The following is a 20,014-nucleotide window of genomic DNA, read 5'->3' as shown; positions in this document are numbered from 1 at the left end:
TGTTTTTTTAAAAAAATTAAAATTCTGCCCAAAGAAAAATGGGGTTCTAAAAATGGCTTAAATTTATGCAAATTAAGTATATTTGTACATTTCCCCTTTATGTTGCAGAAGTTATTCTGCTACTGCTGGTTGTGGAGGGAACAAGGAATTATGCAGGGTGCAAAATCCCCACTCATGACAATCCTTTGGGAATTTTGCTAGGCATATTCCACACCATTTTCACCCTTCCTTTGCAGCCATAAGGGCTAGAAACTTGCTTTAAAATAAATAAATAAATAAATAAATATGAAATAGTATGTCCATAGCTCAATGACAGAGCCTGTAGAAGGTGCCAGGGTCTGTTCTTGGCATTTTATTTATTGATTGATTACATTTCTATACCGCCCAATAGCCGGAGCTCTCTGGGCAGTTCACATCTCTATTCTAACTGCTTCTCTATACAAGCAATTTATTGGACGCTCATGATTGGGCACTCATGGAGGTTTGTGAGTCACTTACACGATGCTGTCAACCTCCAGCATTCTCTCACCCCTTCCCCCGGAAATCTCACTACAAAAGTCCTCAGAGATAATCCGATTCCTAAAATAATTGCGAGATTAATTCCACCACTAGATGGCGATGTCTCATTGAGTTTTATGAAACATTTGGCATAAAGGAGAAGTTTTCAATTACAAATCATGTAGTCTCATCTGAAGGAGCCATATTGAATGTGGAAAAGGCCAAGAAAAAAAGGCATGGTAAGGGGGAGGGTTTTTATCCCTTAATGTAGGGACACTCTAAGGATCTTAGGTAGCAGGGCTGTGAGGGTGCTCTTTTCCTGAATCATAGGTTGTAGGGAAGGCCCTAAGTGCAGGGAGACACAAAGAGACACTCCCGTTCCCAAGCATTCTTTGTGGGTCACCGGAGTGTAAACTCCAACTTCTCTAGGTGTGGGGAAGCTGATCTGGTATCTCTACATTCAATTCAACCACTTTCCAGAATACACTTTCCAAATAGACAAGCTGGAAGAGAAAGAGCGTTCCCACCGGCAAGAAAGGAAGGAGAGAAAGAGAGAGAGACAGAGAGAGACAGAGACAGAGACAGACAGAGAGAGAGGTTTCCATTAAAGAGATGCCAGCCAAACAAACAGACCTCAGAGCTTCCAGTTTTCCAAGTTGGCAGATTGCAGACATACCAACTGTCTTGAGCAAGCCATGGCATTCTGCATTACTACAGAATCACTAACAAATTACTGCATTATTACTGCATCGAGATCTAATACTTACAATTCATCTAAACAGCCATCTGGCTGCTTCAATCTGCTCCCATGAAGGAGATAGTCATAAATTTCATGGTTCTGCACTCCTGGGTATGGTGTCATCCCTCGGGTTGCGATCTCCCACATTGTAACACCAAACGCCCACTACAAGGACAAAGAGAGGAGAGAAACACATAGATGGCATTGCAGAAAGACTGAATTAATAAATTAGGAAAGTTAATTTCCTACGTCTGCAATCCTATGTACACTTATCTCAGAATATGTCTAATTGAACTCAGGTATGCATGCACATGATTGAGTTGTGTTTCCTTGCATGCTATTCAAAATTATATTTGTGATACTGTTTCCAAAGCATTTAATGCTATTGCAGTGGAGCTCTCAACACACACACAGAGATGTATGTATGTATAGTATGTGTGTATGCATGTTTTTTTTCTTGTATTAGGTAATGTCAATTTCATTATGTTTAGTGCTGCTGTAACAGAACTAGTATAAAAACAGACCTGGTTATCTGCCTTCTAATACATTTTGGCTTGTGATCTTTACCATGTGTTCCTTGCTGGAGATTCCATAGCTTATTAGAAGAGTGCATGCTTCTGTATGCATAAGACCTCAGATTCAGACCCTGGCATCTCCAATTAAAAGATTCTCAGGCAACCAGGCCAGGAAAGACTTCTGCCTGAGACCTTGCAAAGCCATTACCAGTCCCAATAGACAGTACTGGGCTAGGTGGATCAATCGTATGACTCTAATTTGACTCACATGTGCCTCAGCTTAGCAATTTCTTACAAGTGTAGGGGTTCCAATGCACACGTGGAGCTCCCCACTTTTAGAGCTCACCCACTCACTTCAGTCCACAAATGCTTTTGTGCATGCAGAGCTACTTCTTCAAGCTAAATTAATGGGAGAGCCACACGTGCAGGAGCTCCATGGGAATGCACACGCAGAGACTCCGGATTGAGGCAGTGATCTAACATCATGAAATAGTGACCACTTGGCTATGATTACCTCCCATACAGTAGGGAGAGTTGCAGCAATGAGCACATTTGACTTATGCAATAAGGAAGAGAATATGCAGTTCCTAGATCAGATACTGGACGGAAAGCGTTTCACCACTATATCTGTGTCTTTAACTGCAGCTTGATGTGCTCCTAACAGTAGCACATCAGCCCATGTTTATCTCTCTGTTTCGAGAAGAGATGAGCAGTAGTTGTTGTTTCTGATCAATGGGCATCCCTGTTCAGGGAACTGAGGGAAGAGTCTGAGCAGCAAACACATATTTAGTAAAACCTGTAGGAAGCAGAGCTATAATTAAGGCTTTTGTGTTCTCTTGAATATTCAGGCCACTATGAAAAATAAGCATACTAAATAGAAATAGCTTAAAAATAGCCATGCTATCCGTCCCCACTCCACATTTTTGAGGGCATTTGGGGAAGATTTGGGTGCTCCCCACCGTCTTTCTCAGCATTGCTACCACTTGCTTGCTTGACAGGCGGAGAGCCAGTGAACCAGCAGACCGTGACATCTACTGCTTCTCCTCACCCACCAGCATCAATGCCTGGACCAGAGCAAGACGCAGGTGATTAAGCAGGTGGCAATGGTGAAGAGGAGAAGCCACTCCAGGGGTCTTTGTCAATGGGCCCCTGCTGGGTTGTGGGCCCTCAACAGATGCCCAACCATGCCTTCCTTCGGCACCGGTCCTGCATGCTATAATCGTCAAACCACTTTACTCGGCAGCAGTGTTGCTGAGTGAAAAACATTAGAGACCGATATCCTTCGAATCAGAACAGGAATTCTGCTGGTCCAGCATTGGTTCTCTTCCTGGAGCCTGTTTTTGAACACTGGTATTGGAGATCCGTCCCCTCGATTGACATACCACGTCACTTTTGGTTGTGTAGACGCGATCAGCAAGACTTTCTATCGCAATCCATTTCACAGGCATCTTTGCGATGCGCCCCTGGCGGTAATAATCCCCACTGTAAATCTTCTTGGATAAACCGAAGTCTGCTACACACACAGTCATGTCGTCACGTAACCTGCGTGTCGATTTAAGGCACAATATTCAGATAAATACATTTTCAAGAATGGATTTAAAAAAAATGTACAGTTACATTATGCGTGTGCTTCTGAGCAGTGGCGCAGTTAGGGGCAAAATTCTAGGGCCCCACATCTCAGGGCACCCCCCCCCCCACCCAAATGTCCACTCAGAGAGCAGCAGGTGCAGAAGCAAAGTGCATTTTATTCCTGGCGTCCTGACAGTATTATAAGTGAGTTGAAAATGCAAAACTGCATATGCTTAAGAGATATTTGGTTGGGTTTTTAAAATAAATAAATAAATAAATCAGGGTTGGCAAGCAGTTTTGTTGTTGTTAAACATATCATTTTTATTTATTATTTATTTATTACATTTTTATACCGCCCAATAGCCGAAGCTCTCTGGGCAGTTCACAAAAAAATCAGGAATGTAGAAGCAATTTTAAAGCATGGAATGGAAGTTGGAGGAGGTTGGGAAGAGGAATGTTGGCTGTGTGCTTTACAACTGAAGTACTACTACACATGGCCTTCTAAAGGAAGCTCCCAGAAGATCATTAAGTCCAGGGTCCAAAATTACCTAGCTGCACCATTGCATCTGGGAAAGACAAAGGGTGCGTTCAGACAACACGGAGTGGGAATAGTCCGCTCCACAGATTTGCGTGTCGCGCTTGGGCAACACGGAAGTAGTGCTCCGTGGAGTAAAGTAGTCACACTCCATTGAATAGTTGTCTCCCCGCTCCCCATCGAATAGCAGCACTGATCCCTGCTTACCTTATCGGGGTGCCGCCATTCCATGGGGAGGGGCGTAGGGGGGAGGAGAGACGCAGCATGTGGAGATGCGCTGCGGCCGTTGTCGGAGCGATGGTAGAGGCAATGTATGCATTGTACCTCCTGTCAGGAAGTGGGATTCTTCCGCTGCCACTTCTTTGTCCGGCAACAGCCATGGCACCTCTTTCGCAGTAGCCATCACTGGAGAAAGAAGCGGCGGCAGAGGAAGCCCACCTTGTGACAGGAGGGGGAATCCATGCATTGTCGCTCTGGTGGGCGCATTACCTCCCCTGTCATTGGAGGCGACGCAGCTGCTGGTTCTTGCTGTGCAAGGACAAGCGATGGGGACGTCACTCGGTGCTGACGCGTCCTTCGTTGGCAGATGGATCTGGTGCCCTGAAAGGCGAGAGACTATACTACAGCTTCTTGCTTTGGTGTTGGCCGCGCATGGAAAAAAACATGTGTCACCCCGCCACAGAAGTATGAGGCTGCGGAATGGTCTACTTGCGTGTCAGGGCACCAGATCCATCTGCTGGTGAAGGATGCGTCAGCGCCAAGTCATCTGATCCCCTGACAAGTAGGACATCATTCGGTGCTAGCACACCCTTTCCCATCAGCAACATAGCAACAGGGAAGTGCACAACTACAACAATGGTGCCCCCTTCCCTGTTGCCATGACCCTGACGGGGAAGGAAGGGAATCCTTTGCAGCGGCAGGAGAGATACTTGTGCATCCGATTCCCCTCCTCTTCTGGCGAATGGTGACAGGAGGCAAAAGTATCTGTCCTGCTCATGACAGCTGCAGACCTTGCGCCCCCCACCCCACCCCAATATCGGCGGATGGATTTCTTGCGCGGTTTGACGTTACACATCAGGCCATGGGAGACATCCTTTGTCCCCCACCCTGCAAACTATTTGAAGATTGGAACAAGGTGATGGAACAAACTTCTTCCATCCCCTTGAGCCGAACTAAAGGTGGATTGTGATGGGGTGGGTGGGACAAGGAACGTGCTTATCCCTGGGAATGCATGGGAAGGCCCCGCTTGCGGAATGGCAGGATTGGCAGCTGCCCAAGCACTTCCCGCAACGGGATTATTTCCCATGCCGATAGAAGCTCATTGGGCAAGAGTGGCAGAAGTTTCTGCCACTCTTGCCTCGTGACTGTAAGCATGGGAAATAATCCACGGAGCCTTCCACATGACACGCAACACAACAGTTGTGCAGGAACATTCCTCTGCACAGCGTTGATGTTCTGCGTGGAGTGTTTCCCCCCCCCCCCAATCCACCGTTACGTGGAGTTTTCCCACCAGCCGACACGTTTCTCAACGGTGGTGTAAACACTCCATGGTGGAGTTCTGAACCGAGCCAAACACATGATTACATAACTTTGAATTTACATGCCGTTCCCACCAGAACCCTGAGAAAATGAAGTCATATTATGCGAGTTCCAACAGACAATTCTCAGAGCCATCACAAAACCACAATCCCCAGGAAAGCCTCCAGAGTTAAAACAGGCCTTTAATTTTGTGGTTTATGTGCACCTTTGGACTTAAACAGGTCCATATATATTTTTTAAATGCACTGATTGGATTTCTCCTGGCATGATTTCTATCAATGAATACATTATAAAAACATGTTGCACTGATCCAGGATTGCAGGTAAATATTTAAACTGACCCAGGGTTGCAGGAAGATATTTAAAAGGAGATGCAGAGAGGTTTTAAGTATAAACTGGTAGTATAAACTGAGTGAGGCCTACTAAAATATTTCCTTGCTGCCTAGCCAAGTCGAGATTTAACCTGAACAACTGGTAAAACCTGGTCTAGAACGGATCCATATTCTGGCAAATTAAGGTAGGGATGTATGGATTTTGTTAAATCCATTCCATTTTGTTAAATCCATTCTGATTGTCTTTCGTTTCCATCATGTTTGATGGAATTTGATGGATGCCTATTTGCTACCGGGCCAGGTTTAAGGTTTTGGTACTAGTGTACAAATTCATTGATGGAATGAATTTTCTTTACCAGAATTTCATTCGACTAGTATTAATTTTTACTGGCCCTACTGGCAAGTGTGCTGATGTGCATTAATTAATGTGAATTTGTACAAACCTCCCTAAAAGTGAAAAAAAGAAAGTGAAAAATATATGAATCCCTCCTCCCTTTTCGTATGATCATACTTCATCCTATAGGGGGGAAATGCATTTTTGATCAGTGGTTGTTGGGTTTTCCCCAGTGATTGTATGTTTTCGTTTCCTAAGTACAGGGATCCTTTTCGCCCCAGAAGTATTCAAACATGAAACGTCCCAGAGAGCGTCGGCTATTGGGCAGTATAGAAATGTAATCAAGTAAATAAATATATAAAATCCCTAATATGCAGTCTGAGGTGGTGCAGACCCAACAGGGCTAAATCACATAGTTATTTTGAATGTGTACATCAGCTCCTCAAACCAAAGTTCAAGACACACACATTTTATTTTCCCTTTCCAGAGTTTCAAACACAGAAAGAATATGAAGCTGGACTATTCCATTTGGAGTAAAAGATGGAACTTTATAGGAGTTTATAAAGAATAACTTTATAAAGAAATTAACAGAACAACTCTAGCAGAGGCCTATAGGACGCTCTGGGACTCCTGAAAAGAAGAAAATAACTATAAAAATACTAAAGGAAGAGATAAATAGAAGTGATATAACATCCCAGAAAAAGAAATGGGACAATTTATGAGAAATGTACCAGGCTGGGGGTGGATGGGGAGGGAATAGGGAGGGAATGGGATAAAAGGGATAAAAAATAAAACCTGAAATGAAAAGTAATGTTTATAACTTTGGGTGGTAAAAAAAAGGTTACTGTATAATGAACATGCATATATTTATGAACATTTGTTTATATGTATATACTGGAAAAATAAATAAAATTATGCAATACATATGAAAATTCTGAGAGTGCCTTGGACTGCAGGAAGATCAAACCAGTCCATACTCCAGGAAATAAAGCCAGACTGCTCACTTGAGGGAATGGTATTAAAGGCAAAACTGAAGTACTTTGGCCACATAATGAGAAGACAGGATACCCTGGAGAAGAGGATGATGCTAGGGAAAGTGGAAGGCAAAAGGAAGAGGGGCCGACCAAGGGCAAGATGGATGGATGATATTCTGGAGGTGACAGACTTGACCTTGGGGGAGCTAGGGGTGGCGACGGCCGACAGAAAGCTCTGGTGTGGGCTGGTCCATGAAGTCACGAAGAGTCGGAAGCGACTGAACGAATAAACAACAAATATGGGAACTCACATGCAGTTTCGAGCGGCCAAGTCTCTATGGAGAAAATGTCTGTTACTGAGGTATTCCATTCCAAGAGCAATGTGGACCATAAACTTCAATAAAGTCTGGAGCGGTACATACTGGGAAGAGAATTAGACAAAAACTATACTAAATTAATCGTATTAGTAATTCTTCGTAATAAATACTACTACTACATGACACATTTGATTTAAAGCCATTGCAAATGGGACCGGTTAGGAAACTGCATTGATGGAGAAAACTTTTAAACAGCAGCCATAACACTTCTTTCTCAACAATTCCACAAAGAGCAAAGAACTGCCTTCTAATCACCTCAATACTTTGCATTTGCAGAAGCCAGCCTTCCCCCCGTGGTGCCCTCCAGATTGTTGGATTACAACCCCATCATCCCCGGCAAGCATGGCCAATGGGACTGCTGGATGGGAATGATGGGAGTTGTAGTCTGGAACATCTGGCAGGCACCAGGCTGGGGAAGGCTGGGATAAGGTTTCCCTTATGGTGATCGTTTTATGTGGGGCTGCCCTTAAGGTCGCTCCAGCTGTTTTCGGGAGCTGCCTCTTTCCAGCATGTAACTCCTCTGCTGAGGGAACTGGACTGGCTGCCTATTTGCTACCGGGCCAGGTTTAAGGTTTTGGTACTAGTGTACAAAACCCTAAACAACTTGCATACCTGAGAGAGCGCCTTCTCCCTTACCAGCCTGCTCAGTCATGGAGGTCATTGGAGGGCATGCTCCTGGTGGTCCCACATGGACCTAGGGCCCGACTGGAGCCAGCCAGGAGAAGAGTCTTTAGCGTGGTGGCCCCTTTTCTTTGGAAAACAAAGAGATGAGCCTTTAGTGTGATAGCCTCTTTTCTTTGGAATTCCTTGCCCCTTGGAGGTCAGGCAGGTACCAACACTGTGCTGCTTCCAGCACCTCCTGAAAACAGCTCTTTTCCAGGAAGCATTCCTTAATTGATCAACCATGGTTTTTATTGGTATTCTGTTTAAAACGAACAATTTTAAAGTGCTGTTTTAATCTTTTTAAATTTTTACTATTTTATTTTTGATGTTCAGCGCTCTGGAATCTATTTTAGATATGTAATGGTATATAAATTTTAAAAAATGTAAATAAATAAATATGTTCAAGATTAGTCATTTATATATTTTCTTATATTTTATGCCTTTCTTCCTCCAAGAAGCCTAACACTGCAACTCCCCAAGACAGGTTAGACTGAGAGATAGTGACCATCCAGATTAAATGTGCATTATTGCACTTCATCCCCCTTTTTGTACTCACCAAAGAATAGTGAAAAGGTGGGTGTGCCCCTGCCCTTTCAGTGCATACAAGAGTGCTTTGGGAAGTCTAACCCATGTTGCAAGTTATGCCCGGTGCATGTGTAACCCCTATGGAGTAGATGGTTTGGTCCCTTGAGCGGGGCTCTCACTCACAGGGAGGGCTGGAGAAGCAGCAGCAGAGAGAAGGAGAGCCAGTTCTGCTGAAAGCTGAATGTTATGGGAATTCTGTTTAATTATAAGCCCTTATCACCTTGTATAAGGTAAATTCAAACGTTAATTGTGTACAGTAGCGTTTCAAGGGGTGGGGAATCATTTTTGTATTGATATTTGTACTAATTATATTATTGCAGGGCTAATACTCTGAACTGCTTTGTTACTCCTTGGGGATGAAACAAAAGTTGGAAAAGTCTACAAAAAGGGACTCCCAGAGTACTCAGCGCACCATGCAGGATTGGGCTGCAAGCAAGAGATCCATGTTTTGTTGTTGTTGCACAAAGGACAGATTGTGGCATATTTCTGTGTTTGAATGTTTACTAAAGACATGTTTAGTTAAAGATATATATCTTTGCAAGTTTGTTCTAATTAAGCCCCACAGAACCCACACTAGGAGAAGTTATACATGCATGCCTTCAAGGACGCAAGTGAAGTGGAACCTGAGCTGACTATGAACCGACCCAGTATCCTAGCGAACTGAAAACAAAATGTATTTTGGGATCTTTTGGGATTTCCTGTAGAACAGAAAATCTCTTCCTGAGCCAGCTCTATACAGATACTGCATCAAGCCCTTGGCCCATCAGAGATAGGGTCTAGCAAATGATAAAATGAATGCCTCTCATTTCTTTTAAAAATGGGAGAAATGCCATCCCATTTCTATCCCTTCACAATGGCTGACAGAATAAGGCTCTCTTTGACGGTTCCCAATTACACGCAAGGACATCATTTAATTTTCCACTCGTTTGCAGTTCAAATGGATTCATATGCTGAGCCATGAAAGACTTCATTGTTTATAGGCACTCAACAAAATAATCATTTGTTTATAACAGGGGGTTATTTTTCATTTTCTTTAGTGCAATAAATACGGGGAATAAAATTAAGCAATTCTATTCCACCACAAAAGGGAACGTCATCAAGAAATGTGACGATGTCCTTGTCACTGAAAGACTCTTCAGTGTGTTGTCCTATTTTGAGAATGCTTCTCTGTGGGAAGAATGGATCAAAACAACAAAAGCTGCTTACGCCATAAAATGTGGGGAAACCATCTCTTCCAGGGGTGCTAATTCCAGACAATTAAAGCTTCTATCTACTGTTCTAATACAGAAATGACAGTCTATCTGTGTATATCACCAGCAAAAAAGGGCCCGCAGTGTGTTCAGTTATCCAGAAAGCTGTCATATAGCTTGTAAGCAGACATTCACATCAGCGGGCTTTTTGGTGTTACCAGGTTCCCTTCTGTTTAGCCTGTCCAGCAGAAGGAGTGTGGCCTTTATAACTTACTGACAATGTGACACAGCAACACTCAAAGGTCAAGAAATGGCACTGCAGCAGAAGCACACACAGAACATAATAAGAGCTGTTCTAAGCCAAGTGACAAAACAGGCTGATCCTCACACTCACTCTGCCAGACAGAAGTCCTTTTTTGCTTACAATTCCAGATCACAACTCCTCTTTAGCTCTCTTCAGGAGATTCCCAAAGAAGGCTTTATTGTTGGCGTGGAGGGATAAACTCAGGTCTAGGTTCTATATCATAGAATCATAGAACAGCAGAGTTGGAAGGGGCCTACAAGGCCATCGAGTCCAACCCCCTGCTCAATGCAGGAATCCACCCTAAAGCATCCCTGACAGATGGTTGTCCAGCTGCCTCTTGAAGGCCTCTAGTGTGGGAGAGGCCACAACCTCACCAGGCAACTGATTCCATTGTCGTACTGCTCTAACAGTCAGGAAGTTTTTCCTGATGTCCAGCCGGAATCGGGCTTCCTGTAACTTGAGCCCGTTATTCCGTGTCCTGCACTCTGGGAGGATCGAGACGAGATTCTGGCCCTCCTCTGTGTGACAATCTTTTTATTTGAAGAGTGCTATCATGTCTCCCCTCAATCTTCTCTTCTCCAGGCTAAACATGCCCAGTTCTTTCAGTTTCTCTTCATAGGGCTTTGTTTCCAGACCCCTGATCATCCTGGTTGCCCTCCTCTGAACACGCTGCATATTGGGTAGCGTTGCTGGATGGGGACTCTCAACGTTCTAAGGAGAATGAAGCAAGATTTTGTTCTCCCTCTGCTCTGAGGACGATATCACAGAACCATAGAATGGGAAGGTAATCTAGAACAAAGGTAATCTAGTCCAAACCCACTGCAGGAAATACACTGCTCCAACATCCCTGATAGGTGACCATCTAGACTCTGCTTTAAAAAAATCTCACAGAGGAGAGTTCACCACCTTCTGTGGGAGTCTGCTCCACTGCCAAACAATTTGCCCCATTGGGACATTCTTCCCCAATGTTTAGTCAAAATCCCCTTTCTTGTAGTTTGAACCCATTGGTTTGGACACTACCCTCTGGGAAAACAGAAAACACATTTGCTCCATCAAATATGGGACAAATATTTGAAGATGTCTGTCCTATCACCTCTTAGTCATGTTCTTCTCCAGGCTAAACATCCTTCAACCTTTCCTCGTAGGACTTGGTCTCCAAGCCCTTCACCATCTTTGTCATTGTCCTCTGGAAACATTCCACTTGAAATGACATAGCATTTCATCACATCCATACAAGCCTCGCCGATCTCTCTCCTATCTGGCCTCCCAACCTTCTATTCCGCCGCAGGGCAATTTTTCTACTACGATGTTCATTACCTGCGGGCCCATTCCAAGCCTTGAGCGAAGGAGGAAGCTATGCAAATCCCCGTATTTCATGAAGGGGAGGATCACCATGGGCTTTGGAACCTGCTGAGAGCTTGGTTCTATACACACCCCTGGAAAGGATGAAACGAAATCAGTACAGCACTTTCGTTCAGTAAAATGTCCTTGAAATCATCAATGTGGAATTGGTCCAGGAGGACTTCACCATAAAAACCACAGAGCAAGATTTTTTGCGCACACAGGCACACACTTGTGATGAAAATAAAAAAGAAATGTAGAAATGTACGAGTGCTATTACAACAGACCGAAGGTTCATATACTTCAGAGCCCAACCAGATGCTTCTAAGGGGCTGTTTTCATGGCGCTGAGTTGGCATCGCCTCCATCCCAACACCAAGCAGGGAGCGCAGGGTTTCTGGCAGCCATTTGGGTACCAAAGCCACCCCCCGCCCTCTTCCTGGTGGAAGGCGACCAATCGCCTGCTGCCTTCTACCAGGGACCACCCCCGGATTGGCCCCGGAGCAATGTCAGAAGGCGGAAGAGCCATACTGACCTTGCTCCCATTGAAAAAATCAGGGTGAGTCCTCGATGTTTTCAACACACAGCAGAGACTCCCAGCCATCGCAGGGCTTTCCCCACATATGGACAGCCCGCAGGAAGGGAACAGCCTTCCCCTTAGGTTTGCCTGCCCAGCAAGCAGCATTCAGTAGTAAACTGCTTCTGACCACAGTCACTCTATTTAGCGATTGCAGCAGTTGATAGACTTTTTCAGCTCAAGGGCTGAATTCAATGTGGAGAGGCTCCAAGGGACCACCTTCCAGTAAGAGGGTGGCCAAAGGCAAAAGGAGCAAGACCAAAAAATGCCAGCATCTTTTAGCTCAAAGCACCTAGTGCCAGTAACTAAGCCTCAGAAGAGGAGTTTCAGCCTTTTAGAACAGGGAGAAATTGCACAAAAATTGAGAAACCAACTCATGATCAGTGGTTGGGGGGAAAGGCGTGTTGCCATCTGGGGAGCCCTTCAGACTGAGACCCCAGGGGGGCTGGATTTGGCCCCGGGGCCTGAGGTTCTACACCGCTGTTATAGTCCTACCACTCATGAACTTGTCCAGCCCTCCTGGCCATCACCCCATCTTATGATGGCAACGTTGATAAGTCAGGCTTCTCTGATCTATTGCCGTCCAGGTGTATTGGACTACAATGTCTATCATGTCCATGTTGGCCAGGGATGATGGGAGTTGCAGTCCAACATATCTGGAGGGCACCAGGTTGGTGAAAGCTGGATTTAATTTTGTCCCCAATAACTGCTACTTGCTGGTTGTCCTACCGAGAAGTTTGATGACATTGGGGTGATCAAAATCTTTCATGCATGCGGCTTCCCTGAGGAACTCTTCAATTTCCCGTTGAGAAAAGCTATCCACTGTAAACATAAGTAAAAAAAAAAGGCTTATTAAGAAAATTAATATTCCTTTAAAAAAATGTAGCGCATCCTTTGCCTTCCATTTCTTTATCTGTATAAAGGAAGCATTAACATGTTCTGAACAGCTATGAAAAGAACAGGCTGTTCCTCCGGGCTAGATATAGAAGAAGGTCAGTTTTGTGGAAATGAAGAGCAGCATATTCCACCCACCCTCCTTGCAGTTTATACAAAGGTCAGCAAGCGAGCAGGCAGTCCATCAAAACCAAAGTTTATTTATTTATTATTGCATTTTATATCCCGCCTTTTTTCCTCCAAAGAACCCAAGGCAGCGTACATAATCCTCCTCCTCCTCTCCATTCTATCCTCACAACAACCCTGTGAGGTGGGTTGGGCTGAGAGTCTGTGACTGGCCCAAAGCCACCCAGTGGGTTTCCATGGCTGAGTGGGGACTAGAACCCAGATCTCCCGACTCCCAGTCCAACACTTTAGCCACTACACCACACTGACTCTTACCTCTGCAACATCTAGGACAACTAGATATCTCGGCTGAATGTTTGAAGGCAGCCTTTCCCAATCTGTTGCCATCCAAATGGCCATAGGTAGGCTGGGGATGATGGAAGGTTGTAGCCCAACCCATCTGGAGGGCACCGGGTTGGGAAAGGCTGAGCTAAGGCCACCCCTTTCAATTCATGGCTAAAATTCGGATTCAGATCCGGATCTCCGAAGTCCAAAACTCTATTCATGAAATTGCAGGGCTGCAGGATTGGCTGCATTATAGCAGCCTTCCCCAACCTGGTGCCCTCCAGATATTTGGGACTTCAACTCCCATCTGCCCCAGCCACCATGGCCAATGGTCAGGAATGCTGGGAATTGTAGCCCAAAGTATCTGGAAGGCTCTAGGTTGGGGAAGGCTGCATGAGAGAAAATGAAATAACTTCATTATCTAGTTCCGTTTTCCATATGTGACTTCATGAAAACAACTGCTATTTTCAATGAAGTTCTACTACAAGACTGTGTGGATAGTGTCATTATACAGCATGGTCAATAGGTGGCGCTGGAGTTAGTTGTATCTGGATGGAGTCGGGAGTTTGCTGTTGTTCTGTTCTTGTTTAAGAGAAATAATAGGACGGTGCTTCCAGATGGAGGGTTCCTAGTCCTAACAGTCAGAAGGCCCTGATGCAGCTCTCCCACGATTTGCTCCTGAACAGATTTTCTGTGTTAAAGCAACAGATAGAAGCCGTGGGAAAACAGTGTGTGTGTGTGTGTGCGTGCGTGTGTAGAAGGCTTCATCTGGGCTTCCCATAAAATTCTGTGAATTAGGCAAGGTAATTAGGCATGGATTACAAGACCCGTCATCCTTGTCTGGAAACACCCAATAAAGTTCCTGTCTAACTTCCTGAATGATGTACCCTCTAAGATGAATACAAATTTACGCTATGACTTCTAATCCCCAAACTAGAGATGGTCTAGTTTAAAAGTAAAGTAGAAACTTAGTCCTCATCCTTTGTGTTCAGAATAAGAATGGGCAACAGGGGCCGTACATACCCCCAGGCCTTTTTTGCACCCACCGTTGCCATATTTGTCACCAAAATTTGGTGGCACGGCTGCAGCAACCAGTATTTCTATTTAAATATCAGTAACTATTTCCAAAGCTAGACATTGCCATGTGCAAATGTTATGCAAATCGGTATCCTCTTTTTGGCTGTTGTGTAACGGGGCCACCCTATCTCTTCCCTTCTCAGAGCAAGGCTGTGCATAGCTTTGACTGGCTGCACCCCTTGTCAGTCACAAAATCACCCACCCACCGTTGTCAGAGCAGTTTTCAAAGTGTTAAAACATACATGGAGGAAACAAACCTTCTGTAGCAAAAATGACTTGTAAATCACTTCTGATTCCAGGTACTTCTCCTCCTCTCCCTTTGATTCAGCCTTGCCCATCCTGGTGCCCTCCATCTGTGTTGGATTACAAGACCCATCACCCCCAGCCTTCTGGATGGGGATGATGGGAGTTGAAGTCCAAAACATCTGATGGGCACCATGTTGCGGAAGGCTGTTCTGTTACCTCTCCTGTGTCACATTTTAGATTTGTAAAGCACCTCAGGACAGAGATCTGTCTTTTGGTGCACATTGCTGATGACGTGTAAAAATGTAGACTTTCTTTCTCTCCGTGTACTTGCAGGATTTCTAATCCAAAACGGTCTTCTATCCTTTTTTTGTAGAGAGATTCCACAGCATTGTCTACCTACCTACCTACCTACCTACCTACCTAGAATGCCTCTGAACCTTTCTCCCAACGAACAACTCTAGGCCTGTCAAGAATGGATAACTTACACTTCATCGTTTTCACAGCTACTTTCTGAATAGTTCCATCAGGATGGCTGAGATTCCCTTCCACGACTGATCCAAACTCCCCTGAAGGAAGGAAGAAATAAATCTGCATTAGTCTTCATCCCCAATATTCCAACCACGGAATTCAGGGAAACCCTGGCATCATGCCTTTTCAAAGGTTCTTCATGAACTTTGAAATAGCTAGTCTTTAAGGCAGCCTCCTGCAGGACTACAACGTCCAGGACCTTTGGCCCTGTTAGCTGGGGCTGATGGGAACTGAAGTCCAAAACACCTAGAGAGCACCAGGTAGGGGAAGGCTGCTTTAAGGTGTTGTAGGACTCTTTGTGGTTCTTAAACTAATCCTTTCACCACATTCTGAGGCCTTAGCTAGACCTAAGGATTATCCCAGGCAAATGGAGGGGTCGTCCCTGCCTGCTCCAGGGATCCGCTGTGTGTCATTTGGATGCACAGGGATGATCCCGGAACGATCCTGGGATATAGGCCTGGTCTAGCCATGGCTTGAGACTCTCTGGGTTTGCGGAGGGTGATATGGTGTCTTTCCAGGCAGGAATCTGATCTGGAAGAGCCCAAGAGAAGTTATTTATTTATTTATTTACATTTCTATACCGCCCCATAGCCGAAGCTCTCTGAAGCATCTTGCTCAGTGGAAGGCAAATGTGGGGGGGGGGGGCTCAATCATGCACATTTGGGGAGGGGAAAAGGCTCATTTGGGACATGTGATACTTACAGAGATGTGTGAAACTTACCCTCTCCCAAAATCTTCCCCAGGGCCAGGTTGTTCCTGACAATCACAACATCCTGGAGTTTCTCCTGCAGCTCTTCGCTCACGCCAAGGCTGCTCACTGAAAGGGAAACATTTGGGTGAGAGAGGGTAAAGGACAGAGCATGCATTTCGTGTCACATGTGTGGAACAATAAGAGGCCACTACCTGGGGCAGAAGCTGAATAGCACGTGTTAGGTATCCGTATCCACAAAAATCACTATGGGACTCAAGTCAATGGACTATATACTAGATTGTGGCCAAGTGCACACATTAAGCCTATATGCACTGGTTGATGGGGAACATGGGTGGGAGGGTGCTGTTGCACCATGTCCTGCTTTGTTGGTGCCTGGCCGACAGCTGGTTGGCCACTGTGTGAACAGAGCGCTGGACTAGATGGACCCTCGGCCTGATCCAGTAGGGCTCTGCTTAGGTTCTTAAAAAGACAGGGGTGGGTAACCTCTTTCAGTCCATGGGCCAAATTCAATGCTGGAGAAGCTCTCACGGAGCACAGGAAGAGGGGCTGGGGCAAAATAACAAATACAACAGCAAATTTTAGCTTACAGCTCTTACTGCCAATAACTAAGTCCTGCGAGAGGCATTTCAAACTTGCCGAATGGGGGAAAACATGCAAAAGCTGAGGAACCATAAAATGATCTGTCTTCAGGGGGCAGGAGCCAGGGGAACCCCAGAGGGCCAGATGGGGAATCCTTGAGGACTATATTTGGCCCTGGGCCTGAGGTTACGCACCCCAGGAAAAGAGAAAGCAAGGAAGGACTTCTTCACACAGCGCATAGTTAAATTACGGAACTCACTACCGCAAGATGTCATGATGGCCACCAATTTGGATGGCTTTAAAATGGGGTTGGATAAATTCCTGGAGGAGAAGGCTACCAATGGCTACTAGCCCTGATGGCTATGTGCTACCTCCACTATCCAAGGCAGTAAGCCTGGCAGAACTATCGTGTAGCATCCAGTTGCTGGGGAACATGGGTAGAAGGGTGCTGTTGCACCATGTCCTCGAATCACTGAACAGTAGAGTTGGAAGGAGCCTATAAGGCCATTGAGTCCAACCCCCTGCACAATGCAGGAATCCACCCTAAAGCACCATGTCCTGATTTGTGTGTCCCTGGTCTACAGCTGGTTGGCCACTGTGTGAACAGAGTGCTGGACTAGATGGAACCTTGGTCTGATCCAGCAGGGCTCTTCTTGTGTTCTTACGTTCTTATGGTCCCAGAATCACTATGTTTCCCTTTTGACCCAATTCCTTCATTTTCTCATCCTCTTTCCTCCTTCTTCTTGCTCTTTTAGGAGGTGCATAAACTCACAAATGGGGCAGGGAGACGGGCTTCTGAACTTACCCATACACAATTTTAGAAAATAAACTGTAACCAATGAGTTTGCAAACAGGTTATTTATTTAGAACTATCGTGCAGCGTCCAATTCCCCTCTTCCTTGCAGGTGTTAGAGTGAGGGAGGGCAATCCAGGAAATTAGATATCAGCTGGATGCTTGTTAATCTCTCTCTCTCCACACACACACACCTTTTGATTCCCTTAATAAGATTACTGTTTTGTTTCACCAAAAGCACAATCCTGAGGTCATTCCAGTAGCATTGTTTCATGAAATTTCTTTCTTTCCTTTTTTTTTTTTTTTACGAAGTACACAAAACAGCTGTAGTGACGAATTGGGGGGAAAAAACTTACGTGTCAGTTCAACAGCTCTGTGGCGGTAGGTCTTCTTTGCTCTGTAATTTACAGCCAGTTCTGATTCATCACTGCTGAAAGCATATCTAATGGGGGGCAGAAAAACGCAACATTTTAATACCACCGTCACATTATTCCCGTCAGTGTGAATTCTTTGGAAAGCCTGGGATTTGCAGCTGGAAGAAAAACAGGGAAATGTTTTTCTCAAGAGGGAGTTGTCACAGACAGGTGTTTGGCTTACAATGAATAAAAACAATGCAAGAGAGAAGGAAGTTTCAGCATTCCTGATCATGTTTCATTTTTTCCTCTGACTGCATTACATGATACATTTATCTCCATCGGTTTATCTCACCAGGCGCTCAATAAACTAAACTTCACTATAAACGATATGCCAAGTCACTCAACTATTCTGGGATGGGGGGTGGGGAACTATGCTGGTTATTCATATCCTGTTCCTATAACAGTGTTCATTAATAACAATGTAAAACCTAAAAACTTTCACTTTATAACAGAACAGTTCCAACATCTCCAAGGAGAAACCGAGATCTTCTGAGCAGCAAGGGCCAAATTAATGAATGTGAAAGCAATTAGCGTTCACACTCTAAAAATTTAAATAGCTGCCGTGGGGTGGAGGTGGGGAATTTTCAGGACTGGAATGAATGGGGGGGGGGAGTATTACATTCCACCTCATCACAGTCCCAACAATACTTCCTCCACTAATATTAGCTCTAGGAGGAAAGTTTTGATCAAAGCTGAACTGACATAGCGTCCATAGCATCAGTGCACCTGTACTATCTTATTGATATAGGGCGGGATATAAATGTTTTAAATAAATAAATAAATTCAAACGATCAGCTTGTCTACTTCCTCTAGCATATTTTTCTTTTTAAAAAAACCCAAAAAACCTATTCCAGAAAAGAGAACATACAACACCCATGTTTCACAATAACTGAACTCAGAATACTGAAAGTGACCTCCAGTCCTTCAAAAAGCTGTGCTTTGATGTGACAGAGCTTGGGGGTCTGAGAAACCTCGAATATTAGGGTGGATTCCTGCATTGAGCAGGGGGTTGGACTCGATGGCCTTGTAGGCCCCTTCCAACTCTGCTATTCTATGATTCTATTATAATATTCAACTTGGGGTCTGAGATACAAGGAATATTATGATATTCATCTGCAGGGGGTTTGCAAATCAATCAGATGATAAAGTTAGCTTACGGAAAGGTAATGTAACATAGGGCATTTTGCGAGATCCTCCCCTTTGTCCACACGTGGGGCGTGACGTCCAGGGAGGAAGGAGGACATCGCGCCCGCCATTTTGGGTTTTTGTTTTTTTATTGAAGATGAGTGCATAAGCGCTCCAACGATGTCAGATTTTTTAAAATAATAATAATCCCGCTCCCCCTACTCCATCCCCGACGGGCACGGAGCTCTGTGTCCCATACCCAGTTCCTGGCTCCTCGTGTTTACTCGCGAGGAGCTGGGATGAAACCAGGATGGCCGCCAATACCTCCTGCGGACTTGGGACAATCCCGAGACCGCGGGGAAAACTGGGCTAAAATCCATCCCGTTTATCCCGGGGAAATGGAGGGATCATCCCTCCCTACCCCCAGGATCTCCTGTGTGTCATGTGGACACACAGGGATGATCCTGGGGCGATCCCCAGGATAAGGCATGGTCTAGACACGCCCATAGAGGTCAAGGAGGGCCAAGCCAGACACATCTGTGTTCAGTAAAGCACATACTTGCTCTTTTAAATATGAACCAACTATAAAGTAGGGGGAAGTTAAAGCTGCAGGAGCCCTGCCCTCTTTTGTATCTGGTCACTAGAGGGAAGGGCTCCTGCAGCTTTAACGGTTGCGATGAAGAGGGAATTTCACCAGGTGCTGCATGCATACAAATGACACTTGCTGAAATTCCCTTTTCTCTACAATGGTTAAAGCTACAGCAGCCCTGTCCTCCTTTCCATATGGTCACCCTGTGCTAAATCCTTACCACTGTATTTCTTAACTAGATAATTATACTTGTAAAAGGAGCCCTGCTTACACTGAAAAACTGCAAACTACAGTGAGATTTAAAATATTGCAATCTACAACATTCCAGCAAAGCAGGAAAAACCCCACAGACTGTTGCATATAAGTGTGATGAAACAGCAACGATTTTGCATGGAGGTTTCAGCAGAACCGAATTCCCAGAAGTGTGCTATGAAAAAAAAATGGGGGGGGGGTACGCTCAGGACAGCTTGGTATTTCAAAAGGGGTTTTAAAATGGAAAGGCAAGGGCTGGTCTGTTTGGAACTTCACTGCACAA

General features: G+C 44.9%; 1 protein-coding gene across 2 annotated transcripts in view; it reads right to left on the bottom strand.

Moving 5' to 3' along the window:
* Positions 1-20,014, bottom strand: part of MERTK (MER proto-oncogene, tyrosine kinase) — a 79,253-nt gene that overhangs the window by 4,119 nt on the left and 55,120 nt on the right. For both annotated transcript variants that reach the window (XM_063123922.1, XM_063123924.1), the window contains exons 11-18: positions 17,706-17,791; positions 15,987-16,082; positions 15,223-15,303; positions 12,800-12,892; positions 11,471-11,589; positions 7,346-7,455; positions 3,135-3,294; positions 1,266-1,402 (exon numbers count right to left, since the gene is read on the bottom strand). In XM_063123922.1, the coding sequence (XP_062979992.1) occupies positions 1,266-1,402; positions 3,135-3,294; positions 7,346-7,455; positions 11,471-11,589; positions 12,800-12,892; positions 15,223-15,303; positions 15,987-16,082; positions 17,706-17,791 (882 nt within the window). The remainder of the gene's footprint in view (positions 1-1,265; positions 1,403-3,134; positions 3,295-7,345; positions 7,456-11,470; positions 11,590-12,799; positions 12,893-15,222; positions 15,304-15,986; positions 16,083-17,705; positions 17,792-20,014) is intronic.

Source organism: Elgaria multicarinata, chromosome 4 (genome assembly GCF_023053635.1).
Source record: "Elgaria multicarinata webbii isolate HBS135686 ecotype San Diego chromosome 4, rElgMul1.1.pri, whole genome shotgun sequence".
Classification (NCBI taxonomy): domain Eukaryota; kingdom Metazoa; phylum Chordata; class Lepidosauria; order Squamata; family Anguidae; genus Elgaria; species Elgaria multicarinata.
This window is presented reverse-complemented; position numbering and strand designations above follow the sequence as displayed.